The sequence below is a fragment of the Coenobita brevimanus genome, chromosome 66 (genome assembly GCF_032717465.1).
Source record: "Coenobita brevimanus isolate Jiangsu-jjx chromosome 66, ASM3271746v2, whole genome shotgun sequence".
NCBI classification, from domain to species: domain Eukaryota; kingdom Metazoa; phylum Arthropoda; class Malacostraca; order Decapoda; family Coenobitidae; genus Coenobita; species Coenobita brevimanus.
The window spans coordinates 3,785,360-3,809,702 of NC_137019.1; the positions used below are offsets into that span (position 1 = coordinate 3,785,360).

The 24,343-nt window shown below is 40.8% G+C and overlaps 1 protein-coding gene across 1 annotated transcript in view; it reads left to right on the plus strand.

Annotated features, from left to right (window-relative positions):
* orion (chemokine-like protein orion) overlaps positions 1–21,760 on the plus strand; it is an 88,951-nt gene extending 67,191 nt beyond the window's left edge. The window contains exons 11-15 of the mRNA XM_080276788.1: positions 393–674; positions 6,771–6,899; positions 7,843–7,979; positions 14,451–14,592; positions 18,620–21,760. Coding sequence (XP_080132914.1) covers positions 393–674; positions 6,771–6,899; positions 7,843–7,979; positions 14,451–14,592; positions 18,620–19,048 — 1,119 coding nt within the window. The 3' untranslated portion in view covers positions 19,049–21,760. The remainder of the gene's footprint in view (positions 1–392; positions 675–6,770; positions 6,900–7,842; positions 7,980–14,450; positions 14,593–18,619) is intronic.
* The last annotated feature ends 2,583 nt before the right edge of the window (positions 21,761–24,343 follow it).

Here is a 24,343-nt window from a genome sequence, read left to right on the forward strand (position 1 = left end):
CATTCTTTCCTCTTCTGTTTATGGGTGACTCTACACTGAGTGATAAGCTAAATGGTTTCCTGTACACCAGGAAACCATTTACTACACTGGATGATAACCATATAACCAAATTATGGCACCTGGTGGTTTAATGGGTAACTAAGGTGCTCCAGTCAGATTGCAGGTTTATATCCAGGGATGGTTGGGGTTTATTGCTCACATAATGCCACTTAGGGATGAGTGAGGCTGGTCATTCTCATCGTAAATGTCAGGACCAACTTGCCTAGCCCTGGGCTCCTATGCTCCTCATGGGGCACCACAAGATTAGATGCTGGATGGATGGAGGGAGGATTGAAATAATTTTTATTCCATGACTTGTAGCTGTATTACCCTATTTGCATCTTCTTTTTCAGGGCTACATAGAAAATGAGGTTGATATGAACCCATATGGAACCTGCTCACAGAACTGTGGTTATTACAAACATGCCAAAAGTGAGGGTTGCTATGCACCTGAGACTCAGTATTGTGGAAAGCATCGCCGCTGCATGGGCACCCTACACCACTGCAAGTTCTATGATGCTGATGCTTCTGTCTGTCTCTCGCGCAAGCCCTACCGGAGATATGAAGTTATTAATTATGAAAATGGCCTTGTTTTAGGTCCTAATCAGGCATGTGATCGCTCAGCCAACATGAAGGTTAGTCTTCCATGTATCATTTGTTGTTTATGAAATGTTTTCATATATTGTAAGTATAATACAAAGCTTATAGTGTTGTTTTTAGGTGTTAGTTCATTTCTCACCACCCAATTGAGGCTTCAGTATGTACAGTCGTGGACATAAATAATCACCTATCCTTCGGTATCACATGCCTCAGGCTCGGTCCTTTATGCGTGGCAAGTCACACTGGAGTAAGAGGGGCTGAGAGGGAGGGGCCAGAGAGAGAAGGGAAGGTGGGTGGGGGGATGAGTGATGGTGTGGGAGAGGAGTGAGGGAGGGAAGGGAGGGTAGGAAAGGGAAAATGAAATATGAAGTGGTGGTCACATTATTTGTTTGTCTCACTTTTTTTTTTCATTCAGGGCATGATGTAAAGGAGTTAATATTCAGTAGATAATGCTGCATTACACCTTGTATAGCGGCGTCAGATAACAAACTTTAGATAGGTGGTGATATCAAGGGCTGACTCTTGAGAGAAATATACTGACGTGACAGATCAAGCTTTAGGGCACAGCCATCGAGACTGTGTGGGCCCAGATGTCAATGCGTAGGAGCCAGAGAATGAGAAGACACGGGCCCACCTCCTCCAGCGCGCCAATGACGGATGGGAGCTGTTCAGACGAAACTAGCAAACCACCAACAACATTGTTTCCTCGGTGCAGCGAAGACTGCAAGAGGTTATTGAGGCAGGAGGCCACTGGACTACTTACTAAGGCTTTCCTGGTTGCTTTGATTTGAGCAATGTCAGTAAACATTAACACAGATATATTTTGGGGGTTTGGGTAGGATTTTGTTTATTTTTCCTTCTAACAGCTTATGACAGATATCATTATTATATCTACCCATGTGCACAGACATCAAATTAAGTTACCTTTTATGCACAATTATTCTGATTAACCTTTTGATATAGAGATGCCAAAAAATAGTTTTCATGGTGGTGACTTTATAAAAGGAGTATATAGCGAGAGGATGATCATATTTATTGTATACACAGCCGTGTCAAAGGTTGCATATGATATTTACTTCCAAATGGCAGAGGACGTTCCTTATATAAACATAATGGAAGTCATAGTCATCCAGATTCCATTCGCGTCCAAAGTCAAAATACACGGATAAAAGCAAATATCTGGCTCCGCACTAATGTTTGATCTGTCACGCCAGCATATTTCTCTCATGAGTCTGCCCTTGATATTACCAACTATCTAAAGTTTTTTATCTGACGCCGCAATACAAGGTGTAATGCAGCATTATCTACCAAATATTAACTCCTTTATATTATGCCCTGAATAAAAGAAAACAGACAAATTACGTGACCACCACTCCTCATTTCATTCTCTCTCCCCTACCAACCCTCCCTCCCCTCCCTCACCCCACCCTCACTCCACCCCCACACCATCACTCATCCCCCCCCCCCCACCTTCCCTTCTCTGTCTGGCCTCTCCTTCTCAGTCCCTCTTACTCCACTGTGGCTTGCCACGCATAAAGGAGCCAGGCTGAGGCATGGGGTACCGGAAGATAGGTGATTATTTATGACCACGGCTGTACAGTGCCACCATACAGAAGTGTAGCGGGAGCAAGGAATTTATCCTGACTCAATTAACAGTTGAAAAGAGAGGTGTTGTAAGTCTGCTGTACTCACTAAATTATATTTAAAAACTCTCCCTATAAGTTTCTTGACTCTTTGAGTCTAGTGACATACATATTAGTTTGTTCATGGTACCTCCAAATGATTTTATTGAACAGGAAAGGCTGCTCATATTGAAAGGTGAGTGATAAATCTAGTTCAAAATGCATCACCCAAACCAAATACAACCGTCTGGAAATTGCATGAATAAACTGGAAAAGGTATCACTTTATCAAATGGATTAAATCCAAAGGAGATTTTGAATATCATAATGAAATGGTGCTATGCTCATCATCAGCTTGTGTGGCTTAGCTCATCTAGGACTTTACTTATATGATGATTGAGAAAAATGAGAAAGAGAGTAATAAATTAATGATTGAATGTGAGAGTAACAGAGAATGTAAGGGACATACTTATGAGAATGGGAGTGAAATTAAGTACAGTATACAAAATTAAGTATGTGAGTGAATAAGCAAGAATGGATATGAGTGAATGTGAGATATGAGAGTGAGTTAATGTGAGAAGGAGAATGTGCTATAGTAAGTTAGTTTGGGAAGTAATGAGGAAATGTTAAAAGCGGAATGTTATAAACATGATTGTATTTTATGGTGGACAAAGAAGGAATGTTTTGCCTGATGCTAAGACAGTGGTAGAAGTAAAGAATTCTGTCAGTAGCCTGGAGAATGGGAAGGCAGCAGGTGTTGATGAGCTATATACAGAAATTTAAAAATTTAGTGAAGAGAATGCAGTACACCATGAGAAATAACTGAAAAGGGTTCAGTGAGTGAAGTTGTACCACCAGAGGAGAATAAAGTAACATTATTATTATGCCTTTATGAAGTGAGTGCACGAAGTTTTGTGGAATAAATCTTTATATTGAAGGAAAGATATATGAAAGAAAAAAAATATAGTAGAGAAGGTAAAGAAATTGTCAAAATATCCAGTGAGAATGATTAGAAAGATTTAAGGAGATGTAGGGACTGTAGGGATCAGTTATATGAATTAAAGTATTGGAAAAGACATGTTGATGGGGGTGCTCACCATCCACTTAGTGTAGTGCTGCTCTTGGATGCCTGTCCTTTCCTCTCTTCCTTCTTACCATCCTTCCTCTTCTGTCTTTCCTTCATTCTTTCCTCATCCTTCTGTCTGCAAGTGACACTACACTGAGTGACAAGCCAAATTGTTTCCTGTACACCAGGATGGCTCTTCTGTCTTTCTTTCCTTCATTCTTTCCTCTTCCTTCTGTCTGTGGGTGACTCTACACTGAGTGACAACCCAAATGGTTTCCTGTACACCAGGGAACCATTTACTGTGCTGGGTGGTAATCATATAACAAAATTATGGTGCCTGATGGTTTAGTGGGCAATTAAGACACTCCATTCAGATTGAGCCAGTGCAGGTTCATATCCAAGGGGTGGTTGGGGTTTATTGCCCATGTAATTCCACTCAGGGATGAGTGAGGCTGGTCATTCTCATCGTAAATGTCAAGACCAGCTTGCCCAGCCCCAGGCTTCTACGCTTCTCGTGGGACAACACTGGATTGGATGATAATGATGATGATGAAAAGCCATGTAAGAAGGACTTCAACATGTCTACAGCAGATACTGTTTAGAAGTAACACATTTTTCAAGGTCAGAAGCCATTTTCAGAGGTATACTTGGAAGGAGGGTAGATCCCTCTTGACCATCATAGGCATTTAGAGGAGGTCAGAGACATCCCAGACCAGAGAGGCTGAGATATGAAGTGTGGCAGATTACTAAATGCCATAAAAAGGCAGCGGAACCCCTTGCAAGGTTTCTAATGAAATATCTTCATTTTGAACTTCCTGTCAAAGTGGGTGATGCCATCCATTTGACAGCATCCTGAGAAGAAGATCACTGAAATAGCAGACTGAGTTGTGAGGTACCATTGTTGTATTGGACTTGTTACTTACAGAGTGTATAGTGGGCAGGAGAAAGAAAAGCATTCCTCAGGTTGGTATATTTATAGCAGGTCTCCATATCTCTTGGTATGTTAGAGAAATGGGTTTGGAACCTCACAAACTCCCCACCCTTCTCACTCTTCTGTCTGATGACACCACCCAGGTATTTTAAGTGGTTGTGATATGAATCATCCCAAACTCGAAAGCTGAGGAGGAGGTGCATTACTTCTTGTCTCTGGTTGACTCCTCCACTCTAAAGGGCTTCCCCTAACCTTAATAAAAATTATCACAGGTTACCCAGATTGATATACAATATATTGTCATGAGTACATAACACAGAGACAGATTTGATTTTTTTTTATTGTAGCTGTTTTGTTTATAAAGACTCCAACATGTTTGCATACATTGGTCTTGGTCACCAAATGGTGGCACTCCACATTGCTCAATCTCTGGCTGCCTCTGTTTAATCCCTTATCCTTGAGGTCACATTCTGAGACCTTGTCTCAGATCTTTGGTCTGCCTTTTGCAACCCTACCCTTGACATTTAAAACTCCCACTTCCACACCCACTTTTCATCTTGCATTCTCTCAGCATGCCCAAATTACCACAATCAACCCCTCCTCATTAAAACACTAATACATTCACGTCCCATCCTTCCTCTCAACTCTTCACAGTCCTAACCAGGGGCGCACCCAGGAATTTTCTAAGGGGGGGGGGCCGTACTGAGGTGAGGTGAGGTCAGGTAATCCGATAATTACCGGGAGGTCACATACAGGTTTAGAATCAGAGAGCTGCTGGCTCATGTATTACTCTTTGTTTGTACTTGCCAATTTTTCATGTTTTGCTGTTATCGAAATAAACATATATAAATTTTTCAAGGACCTAGAGAGCTAAGGGGGGGGCCCAGGCCTGGGGACCCCTGGTCCTAACCCCCCCTCCCCCTGGCCTTTCATTATAGGGTACACTACATATCCATCTAATCAATAATTTCTGTACATTTGAGCCAAGGCATATCCCCTTCCTTTAATGCCCAGGCCTCACTACCATACAGCATTGCAGTCCTAACTTATACAGCATAATAGGACCCCATAGCACAGAAGGAGAGCCCTCTCAGTGTCAGGATGGGCAACAGCTCCCTGAACTTCCTCCAACCAGTCCATACCCTAGCCACACAAATAAGTATCTAGTATTTTCTATCTGAGTTTTTTCAGGCTTAGGCTGGCCTTGAGAATTTTGGTTGGCTGAACAGATTCCTCTTGGCATTGCATTCTGTTGCCCAACATTGATAGGTTCAGATGATTATGAGCTGAGCCTTACAGAGTATGATGATTTCTATCCTCTTACAGTGAGCTTACTGGAGACATAAACCCTTTAGCCTCCCTCCAGGTGCATGACATTTCAGACTTCCTTATTCTGCTTTCTTGCCATTTTCATGGTTGCTCTTCCTTGAGTACCTCTACAGGAGGAACTGTAGAATTAAAAAAAAAGAAATGTTTTTACTGTATGTTGCCAAAACCTCATTTTTTACACATGGCAAACAAAATATGAAAGCACCTGATTTAACAATTCTAGCTAGAGAGTGTGCTGCTCTTTTTACCTCCCCATTTTGCATGAGGCATGACTGTCCTGCACAAAGCAACAGTGGCACTACTCATGGTTACTAGAGAATGGTTCGACATTAGTTCCTTCCAGCTGTGTAACCTGAGTGCAGTGATGACACCTTTAAGTTTCAAAGAACAGATGAGAGATTGGCAACCCCAGACAAGGGCCATCATACTTTATAAAACATTTCAGTGAAATTGGAAACCAGAAAAAGAGCACCTACTTCTTATCTCACTGAGACTGGCATAGTTCCTCATGTCACCATTTCTGATGCCTAAATGATGTTGAATGCGACCTTAGTGCCTCTGTGCCTCAAAAACTTAGTTGCCATGAATGAAAACAATTATTTTTGCTTATGCAATAAACTTGTGTTTGATATTGCATTTTTACCTCCACGAAGGAGGCTATGTTTTTGCCAGCATTTGTATGTTTGTCAGTTTGTTTGTCTGTCTGTTTGTTAGCAGGATTACTCAAAAAGTTATGAACGGATTTTAATGAAATTTCGTGGAAAGGTGGGCCATGGCCCAAGGAAGAAACAGTTAAATTTGGGGGCAGATACAGATCTGGATCCAGAGTATCCCACACAGTGTCTCCAAAAGTTCTCAGTGAATTTCAATGAAATTTTATGGAAAGGTGGGCCATGGATTAAGAAAGAATTTATTACATTTTGGGGAGGATCCGGATCCAGTATACATGGATCTGTTAGCAGGATTGCTCAAAAAGTTATGAACAAATTTTGATGAAATTTTGTGGAAGGATTAAATTTAGTGGTGGATCCAGATATTTTTTAATGGCAGTGGCATTGGCAGAGATATGCACTCTCTGAGTGCATTCTAATATTGTATAAAATACAGTTTTCTTGTATTATAAGCTAAGTTGTATTCTTGCCGAATTCCACCATTGTCATACAGTTTACACTGTATGTTTACAGGTAGACTCATGGTGGCGCTTTCTTTACCACTGTTCATACTGTCTGTGCCTGTGTGATGATCCCTCATCTCCATCAACTGACCGTTACGTCAGCCTCACACCAGTACTCAGCGATACGCAGAGGAACATGGTTAGTATGAAAGTTATTTTTGGATAGTATGAGTAAGGATTTCTCTATTTAAATCTGGTAAACAGAAGTATTGTTAATATAAGTGATTGGGGACTGGTTGGAAGAAAAAGAGTGGCAAGAACAGTGGAAGACATCATGAGGCATGAAGTGTGTGAAGCAGTGAACAAAACCAAAATGAAGAAAGCACCAGAGATTGATGGAATTTGTGGTGAAATGCAGAAATACAGGGAAGAGATAGGGATTGAATGGATCTGCCTAGTGAAGCAGAATGGCAAGGAAATGAAGGATGTGAATGCTTTCATGTAACTAGTTAGTGTGATGATCAAGAATGGGATTTTAGAGGATGAAGTGCAAGCAAAGGAAGGAATGTTGAAGGTACAATGAGGACAGTTATAGGGAACAGGACAGTGAGCATGGAAGTAAAAAGTCATTACAGTACAGCATTGCGACCCTCAGTCTAATGTATAGAAATGGGACTTGGACATTGTTCCAAGAACATAAGGCAAGAGTGAGAGTAGTGAAAATTATTTACAGACATCTGAGAGGACCTTGTGGAGTTATGTGAAGAGACAGATATATAAATGAGGAAGTTGGGGAGTGCTGTGATGATGATGTAGATGTTCAGGAGTGTGTTAGGAGGAGTAGCCTACTTTGATATTGTTTGGAGAGAATGGATAGAGAGATAGACAAGGAGAGGATATTATTAGGTGTGGCCAGTAGTGACCATCAGTGGCCAGTGCGTATTGTAATGACCTCTATCCTCTCTGCCCTCTCACCAGTGTGTGTGTGTGTGTGTGTGTGTGTGTGTGTGTAAAATAATCAGACTTTACTGTACTAGTGATGTATGATTGCTTCATTTTTTTAAAAATAGAAAAACCTATCTTAATTTACAGAACATGTTAAAGATTATACCTACTGAAACTGATTTGTATGCATTTGCCAGATCGTCACTGGTGTGAAGTTTATGAAGCAGCGACGAGTAATTCACATTCAGATACAGGAGGGCCAGGCACTTCCTCAAGGTCAAGTGAACACATCCTCTTTACACTGGGTGCCTGTGGAACCAATCAGCATAATAAGGTATTGGGACTGATAATGGATGAAATGTATGGATTGATTTGTATTTTTTATTCCACCCCAGCTTGACACAGAGTTGGACTGTTGTCACTGTAGAGGTAATATAAAGCCTTCAAGATCTTTTTGCAGATTTTTTTTTCTTTTTTAACATTGTGGGAATCATAGTAACATATTACAATTTTTACATTGTTGAAGGATGTACCTTAGTACATCGCCTTGAGAAAGGATCATGTACATACTTTGTGTAAAGAATTGCGCAGATTAAGTAATTATCACATTGATAAGTTACTGATGTTGAGATGCTCACCTGTGATAATTCAGAAAAGGGTTGCTTTCCTTTCACTGCATTGGAAAATTTGTCTAGACACTGCATTTATTACTACTCTTGAGTTCATTTATGATGCCTTCCCTTGATGAGACTTCTGGAGGTAACTTAAAGGTAATAATTCATCCATGTAGCTTAATTATTTTTTTGTTGACATTCACATACAGTATTACTAGTCATATGAATTCTGTGAATTTTTCATTCCCAGTATTAGGTGGAAGGGTAGGAGGCATCAGCACTGACACAGCAAATTTGAACCTCGCTCTGATATTGAAACCAGGCACCTTGATCTTTAATATTGTTTCCACTTTGAAAGCTTTCAGGACACCCCTCATCCTCCATCCATTTAATGCTTTAAGACCGTATAGTACTTCAGCATCTCAAGTCTAACCTTAAACAGGTCCTATAGTCAAGGTTGAATGTGTTGACCACCACACTCGACATGGGTTCTTGGTGCAAGAAACTAATACGTGTCTTCTAGCTAGTCATGATTATGGCTTTATCCTTGTTTATGTTCAGTTCTGTGTGCCCAAGGTATCATTGCATCTTGATATCCTGTATAAGTGATGAAGGTGAGACCCGTTTTTTTTCTAATTGTTCATACAACAAGGATAGAAAGGTTGCAAGAGGATGAACAAAAGGCAGAATATAAGAGAGAGTGAAGGAGCAATTGGGTAAATATGATTTGGAGCAGATGGAGGAGGTGGAAGGTGTGTGCAAGATTTTCACTGGAGAAATCTGTGTAGCATGTGAGGTGGTGTGTGGTGAAGAGAAGATGTAAGGGGGTGCAGGGAACAGCATGGTGGAATGAAGAAGTGAGACAAGCTGTGGCACAAAAGAAGAAAGCATATAGTGAGTGGATGGGAAGCAGAAGTGGAGGAAGTTAAGAGATGGAAGAGAGAGTTGTATGTAGAGAGGAGGAGAGATGCGAAACGATTGGTATGAGAGAGTAAGATGAGAGTGGATGAGGAATTTGGAAGGAATTTGAGTGTAAAGTGGAGGGAATGTAAGAAATGTTCTGGAAGGAGGTAAAGAGAGTTAGACAGTGTGTCCGGCCATCTTGAAATGATCGGATCTTGAATTTGGCTCTCTTTTGTATTGTTTTTTCTTGGAAGGAACGATTTGTGGGCTCCTGGCCTTTGGTTCCTTCCTTCTTGCATAAAAAAAAAAAAGAGAAAGGTGAAAACAATATCTGTCCCCAAGCCCTCTCTTGGGCTGGAACGGGTAAAAATGGTAGATTGATGGTGGAGAAGGGAGAAAAAATGAGCAGATGGAAAGAACAATTTAAGGAACTGTTACACATAGAGAATGAAAATGATGCAAGTATAGGTGACTGGGAAATGGCTGGGAGAAGTAGGGAGATGAGAAAGGAGGAGGAGATCATAAGGATGGAAGTAGTGAAAGCAATGAAGAAAGTCAAAATGGGGAAAGCCCCTGGAATTGATGAAGTGTGTGGTGAAATGCTGAAGCATGGGGGAGATATAGTAGTAGAATGGATATGGAAGATGTCCAGATTGGTCTGGGAGGAAGGTAGAGTCCTGGAGGACTGGAAGTCAGGTAAAATTATTCCCTTGTACAAAGGAAAAGGGGAAAAACAAGTGTGTGGTAATCATAGGGCCAGTTGTCTTCTTAGTGTAGCAGGAGAAGTATATGGTAGGATAATTATTGACAGAGTTAGGGAAATAACAGATGAATTACTTGGAGAAGAACAAGGTTTTAGGAAGGGAAGAGGTTGTGTAGATGAAGTATTCAATGGGAAAAGTTTCTTGAGAAGGGAAAGAAGTTGTTTGTGGCCTTCATGGATTTGGAGAAAGCATATGACAGAGTGATAGACAAGGAATATGGAAAATATTAAGAATATATGGAGTAAATGGGAAGTTGTTGAATCCCATGTAGAGTATGTGTGAGGGTGCTAAGGCTGTAGTGCGTGTAGATAGTGAACCAAGTGAATTTTTCTATCTGAAGGTTGGATTTGAAACAGGGATGTGTCATGTCTCCATGGTTGTTCAGTCTGTATATAGATGGGGTTAGGAAAGAGGTACAAGGTAGGGCAGGGCCATAGTGAAAGAGGGCCATGCTTGGAAGATGCTGTATTGTTGGGTGAAGACAAAGGGGAATTGCAAGGCCTAGCGAATGAGCTGGGGAGAGTGTGTAAGAAACGGAATCTAAGGATGAATGTAGGGAAGAGTAAAGTTATGGTCTTCGAGAGAAATGAAGTCACTGAATGCACAGTGAGGTTGTGTGGTGAGGAAATGGAAAATGTAAGGTCATTTAAGTACTTGGGTAGTGTGATGAGTAAGGATGGAAGTTTGGAGGATGAAGTGCTTGAAAGGGTGCAACAAGGAAGAAAGGTTGCTGATTCTTTGAAAGCAATGAAAAGATTAAGGAAGTGATCATGGAAGTTAAAAAGTCACTGTATGATAGTACAGTACTGATACCAACTCTAACCTATGAAGGTGAAGCTTAGGCATTGTTGGAAAGACACAAATCAAGAGTGAGAACAATGGAAATAATTTATTTGAGAGGAGCATGTGAAGTTACTTGGAGAGACAGACTGACGAATGAGGAAGATATGGAGCATTATGCTGTGGATGTGGATGTGATAGAAAGTGTTAGGAGAAATACACTGTGGTTTGGCCATGTGGGGAGGATAGAGAGCGAGAGATTAACGAGGTGAGTGTATGTGAGTGAGGTGGAGGGAGGGAGAGGGAGGGGGAGGCCGAGAATGAGAGAGGGATGGAGTGGAGAGGTACCATATATGAGAGATGGGGGTGTGAGCTGGGGGGAGGGCAGTGAAATGGCGGGGGACACGGCGATATGGAGGCGATTTGTTTGTGGCCACCCCTTACAGGACGAGGAGTCTGGCAATAGATAGATAGTTAATCTTTTTAATTAGTTTTCTATATATTGATGGGTTTCAGAATAAGACTGTATTTGTGAGCCTTAGGAATGTAGCACCTGTAGCTATGATTCATGCCAAGCCCACCCTAAGGCCTGGGTGACTAGATTTGCTCAGCAGAACAAGAACTTCAACATGAGGAGCATTGGCCAAGAGGCACTTCATCTGTGTAACCTCGTCCTGATACCCTAAGAACATTTCTACTGTGTACAGTACAGTACTCCACCAGGCAGTGTGAAGCACCCTCAGTTGTGTTTGTTAGCCAGTATCCATTCGGATGCATGACAGTCCACAAGTAGGCATGAAGAAATGTGAAGTAGGGTGGGGGGACAGACAGTTTTTGAGGGCAGTGTGAGGAGCAACATTCCTATGTTTGTAAATAGAAGGTTTTACAGTACGGTGTACTAAAACTTGCCAATTTACAAGTCCTTTTAGAATTCAACGCCTTGCAGCTACAAGTACCAACCTGCAGGAGGAGGTTCATGCGAACTCAGATAATTGACCATATGAAGATTTTTTTTGCTTTTTAATAGTATAGTACTGTATTATAATAATACCCCCCACCCTGTGATCTTGAGCAAATGCCAAAAACCTTGCATACAGGAGGGTATTAAGAAAGATGTCTACATCCGGTTTATCTGATATCCATGGATGCACGTAGATTAAGGGATTATGGTTTTTGAAAATATGATATCCATTCTGTTCTTGGTGGATTTGAAATCTTAACTACGAAAATTAATGGCAAATTAGCAATAAAGCTCACCCTGTACTTTGGATTATTTATTAATCTCTGTTCTAAGCACTGCCAATTCAATCCTTAAATGGCTGGCTGCCTTCTAGTTTAACATCCTTGCGGGATGGATTATTGTAGAAAAAATAAAGTGTTATGAAATCAGGCAAAACGTGCATAAATGGATCAGAATAGCTGAAAAAACAAAGAATTTGATGTTTCTCCAAATTGCGCACGGGCTGGGTGGTGGTGTGTCACGGTCACTCTCGGTGGCATGCGGCTGAGAGCAGGCGGGCACAGTCTTGTTTTCTGCTCTTACTTGTTACAGCATCCTAAAACATATTATTTTTACATTATGTACACTGTTCTGTGTCTTTGTGTTGCATGTTGAACACCACACACCTTATTATAATGTAAAATTTTTCTTATCTTACATCTCTACAGTTTTAATCTTACGTATGTAAATATTATGTACAACTGTATTTTACAACTGTTCACACTGATATGTCTTTTAGTGTGTGGTATTTTGTAAAGCAATTGATACAGAGACCCACACCACACCCAGGGCACCACGTTGTCACATCTCTGTAATTGCTTGCGTGTCTCACTGAATTCTTGCACACAACACACCTCCACTGTTGTTTACGGCCACTTGCATCAACTGGAAGTGACTCAAGGTGGTGTCGTGAGATATATTCACATCCTAACAGGCACTGTTGCCATATCTCCCATTTATTTCATAAAACAGTCCCGCAGAATAAGAATGGGTTCCGGAAAATCAACCACCCTTTCCTTAGCGGACATTTGGGAACGTTGACTGCCCTTTAGGGGGTAATGCAAAATTTAGATAAACATGTGTAGAAAATTACTGATGAGGTGTTTAATACAGCTCCTGGCACAAACAGAAGTATGTCATCAGATAATGTTAAAAAATATAAAGGGGATCTTTCTGATGGCACACTGAAACCGCTACCATGTAGTCTTGAGCTGAGCAGACAGGCTTAGGTAAACTATATAAATTTATTGGGAAACTGAGGAATTTAATTTATGAACTTTATGGGCTTCTGGAGTAGCAGCAGGATTAGCCAAGGAAATACAGTAACCCTACATAATGCTTTAATTAGGAAATATGAGATGTGGTACAGCTTCTGAGATTCAGGCCATATCTATGATGCAGCAGAGTTCAGAGGGTGAATAGCTGACATATAAGCATGGAGAGCTTCTACTGGGCAGAGGAGATGGGAAATGGTGCTTTCTCGTAAGGATGGGATTGAGGTTTGTTCACCCGGGGGAGTATAGTACTACAGTATACACTATAAGTATTTGTAAGGTATCAGGAGGAGATTACACAGATGAAGTGCCTTCCAGCCAGTGTTTCTCTTATCGAAGTTCTTGTTCTGCTGAGCGAATCTGGTAACCCAGGGCGACAAGATGGGCTTGGCATAAACCATTGCTACAAGGCACTACGTTCTGACAGGACACATATGTACAGTAGATTCTCAAATTTTGTGTGATTAAATTTGGACTGCTTGATTTTCGACAGCACATCAAATATCTACCAAGCCACACATTTTGTCTATAAACTTTCAATTTTCGTTGGGTTTAGGCTTGAGTTTGGGATTTGAAGCACATCTAAGGCTGTTTGGTGTCTGTCTGCAAACACAGTCTGGCTACACAGAGCCAAAAAATTACAACTGCCAGTCGAAGTGTAAACACAGATCTTTGTAAAAGATCATCTGATCAAAAGATCATGGCCATTATTTGTGCTGAACTGACTATACAGCAAATCCTTGAGGTATGACAGCTCTTTTTGTGATAATTCAGATTTACAATATAAAAGTTAAAAACTGATTCAGGTTACACATTTATGGCATTATTATTGTATTTACATTGAAATTTTGCCATTCAAAATGTATTAAGTAAACAGATGGTGCAAGCATCCAAGCTGCACTGCTTCCTTAAGGAATCTTACAATTCACAAATTTTCCACACCATGGCACCTTTTGGCAGTCTGTGATTACAGTCTCAGAGGTATAGGGACAACTAATCTATAAACCTCTCAGGACTGTATAGCATACCACCTAATCAAAGCAAGGATGAATTCTTTTGAAAGGTTTTAGGAGAAGTGTTGTAAGATTTTAGTTTGTTAGCTAAAGCTAATGAATGTGTTTCTGTGGATGAGTAAATTGGGAGTATGTTGTCCTTTCTCGGCTACCTCCCTTTCTTGGGGGAAGCAGCTTAGGTATATAGACAGATAGATAGCTAAAGCTGGGAAATGGCATGAAAATGGTAGGCTGATTTTACATTTTTATATCAAAATAATATTCTTTTTTTGATTTTCCTTAATACAGTATTCCTTAAATGCAGAATTCACTACAGTTCCTGTAGCTGTGCAAGTACTAAATCGTAAGAGGCCATTAAATGCTTTTACATTATTTTGATAGAGATATACAGTATATTAAAGTGTGAGAGCTGATGGCTGCTGCTTCTTCCTTTACAATAATCCTCACTGTTACACAGCACAGCCTATACTGAGGGAGTACACTACAAGAAATTGTCATTCGAAGATCGCAGCATTGACCTTGATCGACTGGTGGGCCCATTGGGACATGTTGTGACTGGTGTGCGCTTCAGGATGCTAGGAACACATCTTAATCTTGAGGTAAGTGAAGGGATATTCTCAGCAACTTAGGTAACTTAATGCTTTCTAAATGTATGTATAGGTTAATGACTTGTGTAAGATTATTTCTGGGTGTGTTTGAAAGAAGTAAATATGGCATAGGCTTCTCTTTCTTATTAGTTTCTCCTCCCCTTGTCTCCTCACTTCATCCCCTCCCCTCTTTAGCTTTCTTACTTGGCGTGGGTAAGGCATTCCTGCATTTGCTCTGGTCATCTTTTTCAGTTCATTTGTTTTTCCTTCTGTAGGATCACATGGTTCTGTTTCCACTCCCAGATGCTTTTAAGCATTCATTGCATATCTAGCATTCTCAGAGTTTCTTATTTGGATTTTTTTTTTTTTTTATCTTTAATAGTTATTTTTGTTTGTATTTATATATTTTATGTGTATTAATGCCTAATTTTCACTTCCTTATTTTTATTGTGTTTATTTTTTGAACCAAGAGAGAATGGGTAGCCAATCAAGGGCATATATATGCCCTCTTCAATCTTATCCTGGGATGCTGCTTCCTGCTGTTATGTTGGTTGGTCATTGTTAAAGACTTGCTTCCTGTTGTGTCCTGGGATGTCTCTTGCATTTCTCTATGCAAGTTGCCAGTCTTGTCTTATCTTGGCATCAGTTCTGGTGCATTGCCAGTTTGGCTTTACCATAGTGGCTAGATCTGTCTGGTCAAGGCTTTTAAGATGGTGTCATAGCGGATGCACACCCATGTCTGGGGAGTTTTTGTGATGTCAAGACTCACATCATTTTGCCTCTATGCTTGGATCCATGACTGATGTGTAGTTGCTTGGATTCCTCTCTGGCTGGAACTTCCAGGATGGCATCCAAGAAGGTGTTAATTCCTGTACTGAAGATTTACTTGGATACATATCCCAATCTTACTGATTATCAGTTGTTCATTGAATGAACTCCAAGAGACTTCAACTGACACGACAGTGACACTATCATATGTCAAGATCAGATGGCATAGAACAGATTGACTACATTTGAGGCCTATAATCACCAGTTCAGTTTCTGCATCCTTTATTCAGAGTGAGTCACTATTCTGAGGGCCCCAGACTAGTGCCAAAATATCTATCATAAATTGATGGATTTTTAATGGAACTCCGTTCATACAAACTTCAGTTTGTCAGTTATATACTACATATCAGAAATTCCTCAGCATTTGAACTTTAAGAAACGTATGCTGAAAATTAAATGCTGCTCTCTCACCAGAGTGATGCTTTGTCAGCATCAGTTGCTCAGCTGCACTGATCTAGTGATCAAGCCATACTGGATAACTGGTTGCATATTTAAATTTTTCTGATTTAACAGATTATATCCTGACTGTGGTGAAACCTTAAGGGAAAAGGATTTAAGAATGAGCCTCTTATACAGTATTTGCCTGCCTAAAAAAAAAATGTTATGAGAGAGAGAGTGCAATCATTGCGGTGGATAAAGTGCATTGAAAATTTGCTAGTTTGAAGCACTGGACTTCATTACGATTAAATGCTGAAAAAGATGGCTTTTAAACTTAATTCAGGGGTAATGAAATGAAGAAAGTAAGTACCAGATGTAATTTCAATTAGTTCTTAAATAGCAAATACAGTATAATTAAATTGTTTGGGGACCTTGGAGTAGTGAATCACATTGTGCTGTTATAAATGCTGTTTCAGCTTTGAGAGATGTCAGAACTACCTGACCTTTGCCTCAACCATATGAAGCCAGAGTTACATAGCTTTACCAAGTCTGTTAGATATGAAGATCATCGTGCTCACAGTTTTTTGCCCTTGGTCTTTGATTTATACTGTTCAGTCCACATTGCACTTCCAGCCACTAGCTCTGAGATATGGCTTTCAAACTTTGTTCTCCCTCTCCTTGAACTTGTACTAACACAGTCTCTCCTCTCATCTCTTCATTCCCTCTCACTCCTGTGTTCCTCAGGTGAGTTATATGAATGTGTAGTTCTGGAGGAGGACCTGACTCTTTTTATCCAGACCCAGACTTCTTGTTTCTTGGCTCCCATTGTACTCTTTGTTTCTCCATGCTCATTGGCATTCCTCTCCATTGTTCACCTACCCAGGTCCTAAAGTTTGTAGTCTCTTGATTAATTTTTTAAATTGTATTCATTCTAGTTCCTTGGGGAACTTTGGGAAAGTTTAGCTAGCCACCTTTCATATCATAGATTTGCTATGACATTGTGGCCTAGTCTTCTGTTTCTCCATGAGTTACACTAGGTAACCTGTGGTAGGCGGGGGCACTCACCATCCACTCGCTCAATGTAGTGCTGCTCTCGGGGGTCTGCCCTTTCCTCTTCTCCATCCTTCTTTCCTTCCATCCTCTTCTGTCTTTCTTTCCTTCATTCCTTCCTTGTCCTTCTGCCTATGGGTGACTTTACACTCTCTGTTCTGTCTTTCTTTCCTTCATTCTTTCCTCTTCCTTCTGCCTGTGGGTGGCTCTACACTGACATGCCAGATGGTTTCCTGTATACCAGGAAACCATTTACTGCGCTGGGTGGTAACCATATAACCAAATTTTGGCGCCTGGTGATTTAGTGGGTAATTATGGCGCTCCAGTCAGATTGAGCCGGTGAAGGTTTATATCCAAGGGATGGTTGGGATTTATTGCTCATATAATGCCACTCAGGGATGAGTGAGGCTGGTCACTTTCATCTTAAATGTCAGGACCAACTTACCTAGCCCCAGGCTCCTACGCTTCTCATGGGGCAATGTAGGATTGGATGATGAATGAATGAATGAATTCACTAGGTAACAATTTTCATTCAATTATATTATGATTGTTTTTATAGCAAGCTTTAGGTGTTATGCAGCTTTGGCCACCTTTCCTTATATGCAGGTTACATATTCACTGTGGGATTTTCACTGTTCCCATGTAAAGATCATAGTGTTCCTTCTTGTTGACTTCCAGTCTTGCATCTTCTTCTCATGTCCTGCAATTATACTTTTATGCTAAAGTACTATGCAGCTGGGTGTATCCAGTGATGTATCTTATAGGTAACTAGCTTTTTTTTCCCCCTCTCTCACTTCTATACTCTCTCCCAGTTTCATATGCTCTGCAAGATAGGGTGCTATATTCCCAGCCATGTATGATAAAACACTGGTGTTTTATTTATTTATTTTTTTTAAGAGGTGTGCCTTCGTACAATGGCACTGACATAGCTAGGCAGCTCTATTGCCTTGTTATGCAAATGCCCCTCAGCTCCTTCACTATCCCTTGAAAGAGGGATTGTGGACTGCAGGAAGAAAGCAAATTCGGCCTATAGTCTACTGGGCTCACATTTAGATGAACCTGGGGTCACAACTACTGCTGAACTACAACTGCTACTACTGACTGCTTTGCAATTAACTAGGGTGTCTCAGACCAACATTTTTAGCAAGGGGGAGGGTTAGTTGTAGTAGTAGTTGTAGCCCCAGGTTCATCCAAAATGGGAACCCAGTGGGCTGTAGGCTGAAGCTGTCCCCCTCTTGCCATCTGTCCTCCTTCTTTTGGGAGACAGGGAAGTAGATTAAGGACATTTGTAGAACCAGGCACTTGAGCTGCCCAGGTACAGTATGTCAGTGCCACCACATGAGGACATACGTCTCCAACAGCAAGGGGAGGGTTATATGCTGGTATTATCTCATTGTCAGGTTTGCATGTTGAGGTCTAGGTGGAAGTGTTACTCTTCTGCCTTTAGTATTGTCTGGAATTACATGCCTTCTAAATTGAGTATTATTCATAATGCTGAATATTATTCATAATGCTGAAATGTGATAGTTTTCAGGATAAAACCCTCATTTGGTGGCTTGAAAGATCTATAAACCAATGTAGGTACTCTGTGTAAATTATGTTCCTTTATTACATATTTGTTCCAGTAACTTTTCTCTAAACAGCTCAAAGTATAGCCATGTAATGACATATTACTCAGATATGCCAGCAGAAAATTCTATATACATTTTTTTTTTTTTTTTTTTTTTTTTTTACAACACTATTCTTAATTACCCCCTGACGTATGACAGTTGTTTTCCCACAGGTGCAGATAACACCAGCTAACTTCACCACAGGTGAATTAGTTCCACATCGTAGTTATTGGATTAGCAATGATAACACTCCAGCCATGGCAAAGAATCCCAGGAGAGAGTTTCAGCTCTACCTTGCTGATGACCCAACACGATTCCCATCATTATCCAGAGTTGACAGTGAACCAGACACATTCATGCGGTTTGTCCCCACTGATCCCTGGAAGGATGTAGCGCAGCTCACAGTCCCATTCTTTGATGCCCAGACTGTTGCCCCAACACCCAGTTCATGGTTCTCTGGGATTGAGCTTTTCCATAAGGGGCAAATTGGCTCTGGGGGCTTTCTAGGGTTTAAAGTGATTACCTACAATACAACAGCACATATGAATATAGAGGAAGATACCACCAAGACTGTCAGTTTACCTGACATTCCTGCCCTGTAATTTGATTCTTATAACAAGTTGCTAGATGTAATGTGGTATTGTACTGAAGTGAATAATGGAGCAGGAAATGGTGCTAGCTTATCGTACTTAGGTGAGTGATAGGAATTGGTGATGGAGAGTGTCCCTTTTTAGAGTTATATAGCAGTTTGACATAGCTGATAATTTCAGTGTTCCAGCATTTAAATTCAATTATGAGAACATTTGAGATGCATAGTAATTATCAGGTTTCACCCTGACACAAGACTTATAATGTAACAAAGTGCAGCATGTTGCTACTTTAGATTTTTTTTTTTTTACTTGTAATGTACTAGATGTATGGTTCAGTAATTTGTCTGATACAGTGGGTCCTTGGGTAGGGTGCCTCATTATTACTGACAGGTTACCTTTCTGTGCAGGGTGTCCTGTTATTAATTTTTTTTTTAATTCAGGTTTGTCTAGGGACAGTTTCTAGTAAATAATAAATGCTTATCACCATGGTTCCACATTATCTCAGCTATTACAGAGGTACAGTCACTAATTACCTTATGGACAAAAATAGTATCCCTCATGATTAACCCATAAGGTCATCAGTAAGTGTATCTCAGTAATAATTGAAAATTGAATCATGTTTATATGGCATAATAGTAAAAAAATATCCTAGAATAGCCTCCTGAAGTTTCTCAAAAATTTCCTGGTTCATCCTGCAAAAAACTGCACTATGAAGGTAATAGAAAACAATTACTTTTTGAAGGCATTATTGCATCCGATCACTCAACCAAAATCATCCCCTTTTTTCTTTCATGCCTTTACTTAAAAGTACCCTACACACTTGCCAACACACAGATAGTTGAACAGCTGCACAGTGTTGGGATAGTTAAACAGCAGATGAGCATCTAATAACTTTGCCTGGTGAGCAGTTGATGTGAAGTGTTGACTACGCTTGTAATGGCTGAGGATTCTGAAACATGAATCATTGCTTTAGCCAAGCATGATGCCATCACACTCAGTTCGAATCAGCTGTAGCAGTGCATCATTACCCACATACCAGCAGCGAGCATTTGGCTGCAAGTGGTGAGAACTGAATATGATGAGATTGTGCTTGCACTGAGCCAGACATGACATCACAAGGGGCTGAACTACCCCTGATATGACTGCATCGCTTGTGAGGTTGGTCACAACTTTACTAACTATGGTAGTTTTATATGCACAGCAGAATGATATTTTACCCAAGGGGCCACTGAACTAATTCATATAGGCCACATTTGATCTTAGGTAAGATTCTCATGTACGTTATTTTCTTGGTAGCAGTTAACATACTCATATACCGGCACCCAATTTTAATGTGGCAGCATTCGGATTGGCTCTGGCAGATAGGTATATGTGAAGCTACAGAATGTGGTGAAATTTTTTGGCCTATCTGATGGAGCCAGGATTTCAGTGGCTTGAATGGTGGGTGAATGGAAGCCATACCCATTGAATTGGGCAAACTTTGGCTGTCTGGACGTTGCTACTCCTCACTCTGCCCTAGGGTGGTAAAGGAGGTGTGGTTGATGATGGTGAATGATGATATACTGTAATATAGTCTAGATCTGCAGTGGCTTGATGGTAGTGTACTCATTAAGTGTGTGCTGTGAGTGCAGTGTTGAAGCTCATGCCTTGGCAGGCAGATACTGTTAAGCATATGTTGATAATACTTTGTGTCCTTTCTTATACTTGCATATGTATTTGCACCCTGTTGGTTCTGCTGATGACACACACACACACACACGCACGCACACACATGCACACACACACACACACACACACACACACACACGCACGCACGCACGCACACACACACACACACACACACACACACACACACACACACACACACACACACACACACACACACACACACACACACACACACACACACACACACACACACACACACACACACACACACACACACACACAGACACACACACTTACTTCTGCTTTCATGTGTATCGTGCTTCCTACAGACATCTCCTCATGTGTACATTGACAGTGGGGAAGGTTAATTATGGCTATCAGTCTCCCTCTGAGGGAAAGCTCTGCTTCTCCAGTGGACCTAATATGGACTGATACAAAAACAGATATTATGGTCTAATATATCACTGTGTTGCCATACATAACAATAAGTTTTAGTGGATAGTTCAGTAGTACTTACATTGATCCAGTTTTACAGTCATCTTGTGTTTTTATGGGTGTTAGGGAAAGGACACACCTATGAATAACAAGAATCTGCAATAAATTAAAACACAGCTGAAAGAACTCCCTCAGCCTTAATTTGACTGTGATTGCCTTAAAATTCTTTGTAATGCCCCAGAGCATCATTAGACATTAGAATCTACTTGTTTAAACTCTTTTTTCTGGTTATTTTGTGACAGATAGTTAAATCAGTCTAAAATACACTTTAGACTATGATTTTATACTCACCCATGGATAAATGAAGCTGACAAAGTTGTAACTGTGAAAACTGAGGGATCACCAAACTTTTATAGAAACGCTTTTATGCTGTATCAAGTTTGTTTCAGTTTTCTGTTGACTTTGTTTAAAAATTAAAGTACTGTACACAATTTTTCTTGACTGTGATGAAGTTCATGTACTATACATAGAAACAAAATGTAGTAATAACCATACCTTTATAAAATCAGTTTGATAAAAAGAAATGTAGTAACAATGTTGTGATATAAAATACTGGTATCATTTTGTTTTTTCGTATGTAACTCTTCAGTGCTGGGCAGGTGCGCAAACACTTGCGCAATGCGCAATTGCGCACCCTTGCGCTCCGGTGATATCGTTTGCGCATTGTGCACCGCATGAGACCATGCGCAATTTTGCGCTTGCGCACATGAAAAGGAACGCACTATGCAATCCAAGGGACACGTGGTCTTCCAGGGGACACGTGGTGGGAGCTTCCCGCATGGCTGGACAACGGATGGGGGAGGCTGGGGCAGGTCGCGAGGGTGGGTTGGTGCTTGGTGGGGGGAAGCGGGAGGGAAGGGGGTAGTAGCATTAATATGCTTCAACAGATAATGTATTTTTAATATTTTTAAATTATTATTATTAGTAAATGATAATAAGTATACATTAATTATTAAGATTAGCATATGCAATTCCTTACAAAAACCATTAAAACATATTATTTAAATCAAACATCCACAGCCTAATAATTTATTAGGCTGTGGATATTTGATTTAAATACTCTGTTTTCATGATTTTTTTTATTTTTTGTAACGAATTACATATGCTGTTGTATATCTATATTGAATTATTAAATAAATTGTCTTGACAAGACAAGAGAGAGAGAGAGATAAAGAGCATTATTCTGAGAGAGAGAGAAAGAAAGAATAAATACGTGGGAATGGCAAAGGAGCGTCCCTTTGAATGAGGAGATAAGGCATAAACTTCGTCCCTCTTCTTTCTCTTATTCTCCATTCCATCCCTCCTCTCTCTCTTATTCTCCATTCCCTCCCTCCTCTGTCGGAGAGAGAGAGAGAGAGAGAGAGAGAGAGAGTTGATGATACAGTAATCACGTGATCTTTGCCAATGCCTTGGTAAATATAGGCTGTTTTTACCTCAGTCACGCGGGTGGTGGGCAGGTTGCTACTTTAGTAAGTTATTTAGTTATACCAATATATATTTTACAGTAATTCCCACAAATATATGCAAATGATTTGTGCTGGCGCTTTGCAACATTGTACAAGCTAAATATTAGATTGCGCACTTGCGCAAATTACAAATAATAGAAAACAATAATAAAAAATAAAAGTAAATAAGTAGGTATGCTGGTTTATTTAAATATCTCAATATTTTTCGGTAATTCTGAAAAATATGTGCAAATGGTTTGCGCTTGCGCTTTGCGACATTGCGCAAGCTAAATATTTGTCAGATTGCGCATTTGTGCTTGTGCAAGGTAGTGAACTGTGGATTGCGCTTTGCGCTTGCGCAAGGTCCTTCTTCGTTTGCACTGCCCACGACTGTAAGTCTTACTGACATGCTGGTTTTCAGTTATGGTATTCTATAGGGAGAGGGATGGTATGACTGTCATTATACCAAGAGGAAGAAAGTGGGAGTAGGAAGAAGAGGGAAAGTAGGAGGTAGAGGAGGGGGTATCCCCAGTTTTGGAAGCTTAGGAGAGTGAGTTTTGGTGTTAACTCCCCTTAGGAAGGTTTGGGGTAGGTAACTCCTCATAAAGGAGGTTTTAATCCTATGCCACCTAGAATATGACTAGGAATGTGGAAGCAGGGGAGGGGAAAGTGCACAAAAAACATGGATTGTTTTAAAAAATATATGTTGTTAGATGCATGAGAGGAGTATAGGTGTGGTTACTAATGTGAGGTAGGCACCTGGTCAGCCCTAGAGTGATATCATATGATGACATCCAGACATCAATCTTAGAGTTAATAATACTGTATTGTGATAACTGTTATATATGGTCAGAACAAAAATGGGTTTGATTGCTTAGTAACTCCTCTTGGGGGGGTTTCACTAGGGTGGCTGAACCCTTTTGGGGAATTTGGGGATTCCACCTCCCCCTCACTGGGGAGTCTGGTGGAGAAACCAACCCAAGGGGAAAAGCCCCCCACTGGTAGGAAGGAGGTATGTGGGAGGGACAAAATCCTTTCTTTGAGTGACAAGCCCACTTTGGGTGAGTTTGTGGGGAGCGAAAGCTCTCCATGAAGTCTGTGGTGGAAAACCTCCCTTTAGAGGTTTGTGAAGGAGAGAAAACCACCCCTTGTGAGGGGGAAACCCCCCAGGGGTCAGGAATTCCTTTTGACAGTGAGAAACCCTCTTGTGAGTGAAACCCTTGGGAAGGAATTTCTCCATTGAGGGGTTTGAGTTGTTGTTGTTGTAGATTTTCCTTCTGTAGGAGGACTGGGCCAGAGGGCCCAACAGAGGTGAAAGCTTGAGGTGAAGAAGAAGACTAGCGTGAGCTAGTAGGCTTCTAGAAGTTGAAGTTGATGATCAGGGGGAGCTACTTGAGGCCGTTACACAACTCCAAGTTGTTCGTCATTGATTTTCTTCAGAAAATTGTTGACGAGTTTGTCAATGTCAAACTTGCTCCAGTTGATGTCGATGTCAGCGCTGGTAGGCGGGGACAGGCTGGATGTAAGGTCGCTGGCAGGTGTGGCGGAGGATGGAGGCAGGTCGAGACACGAAACAACAGAATGTTGTTTAGTTGTCTTCCCCCCCCCCCCTTGTTCTTTTCAGTCAGAGGTGTGGGCAAAGGAGAAGCACTTGCCTCCATGATGGTCTGGAGGTCTGCTGTGGCAGGCAGATTGCCGT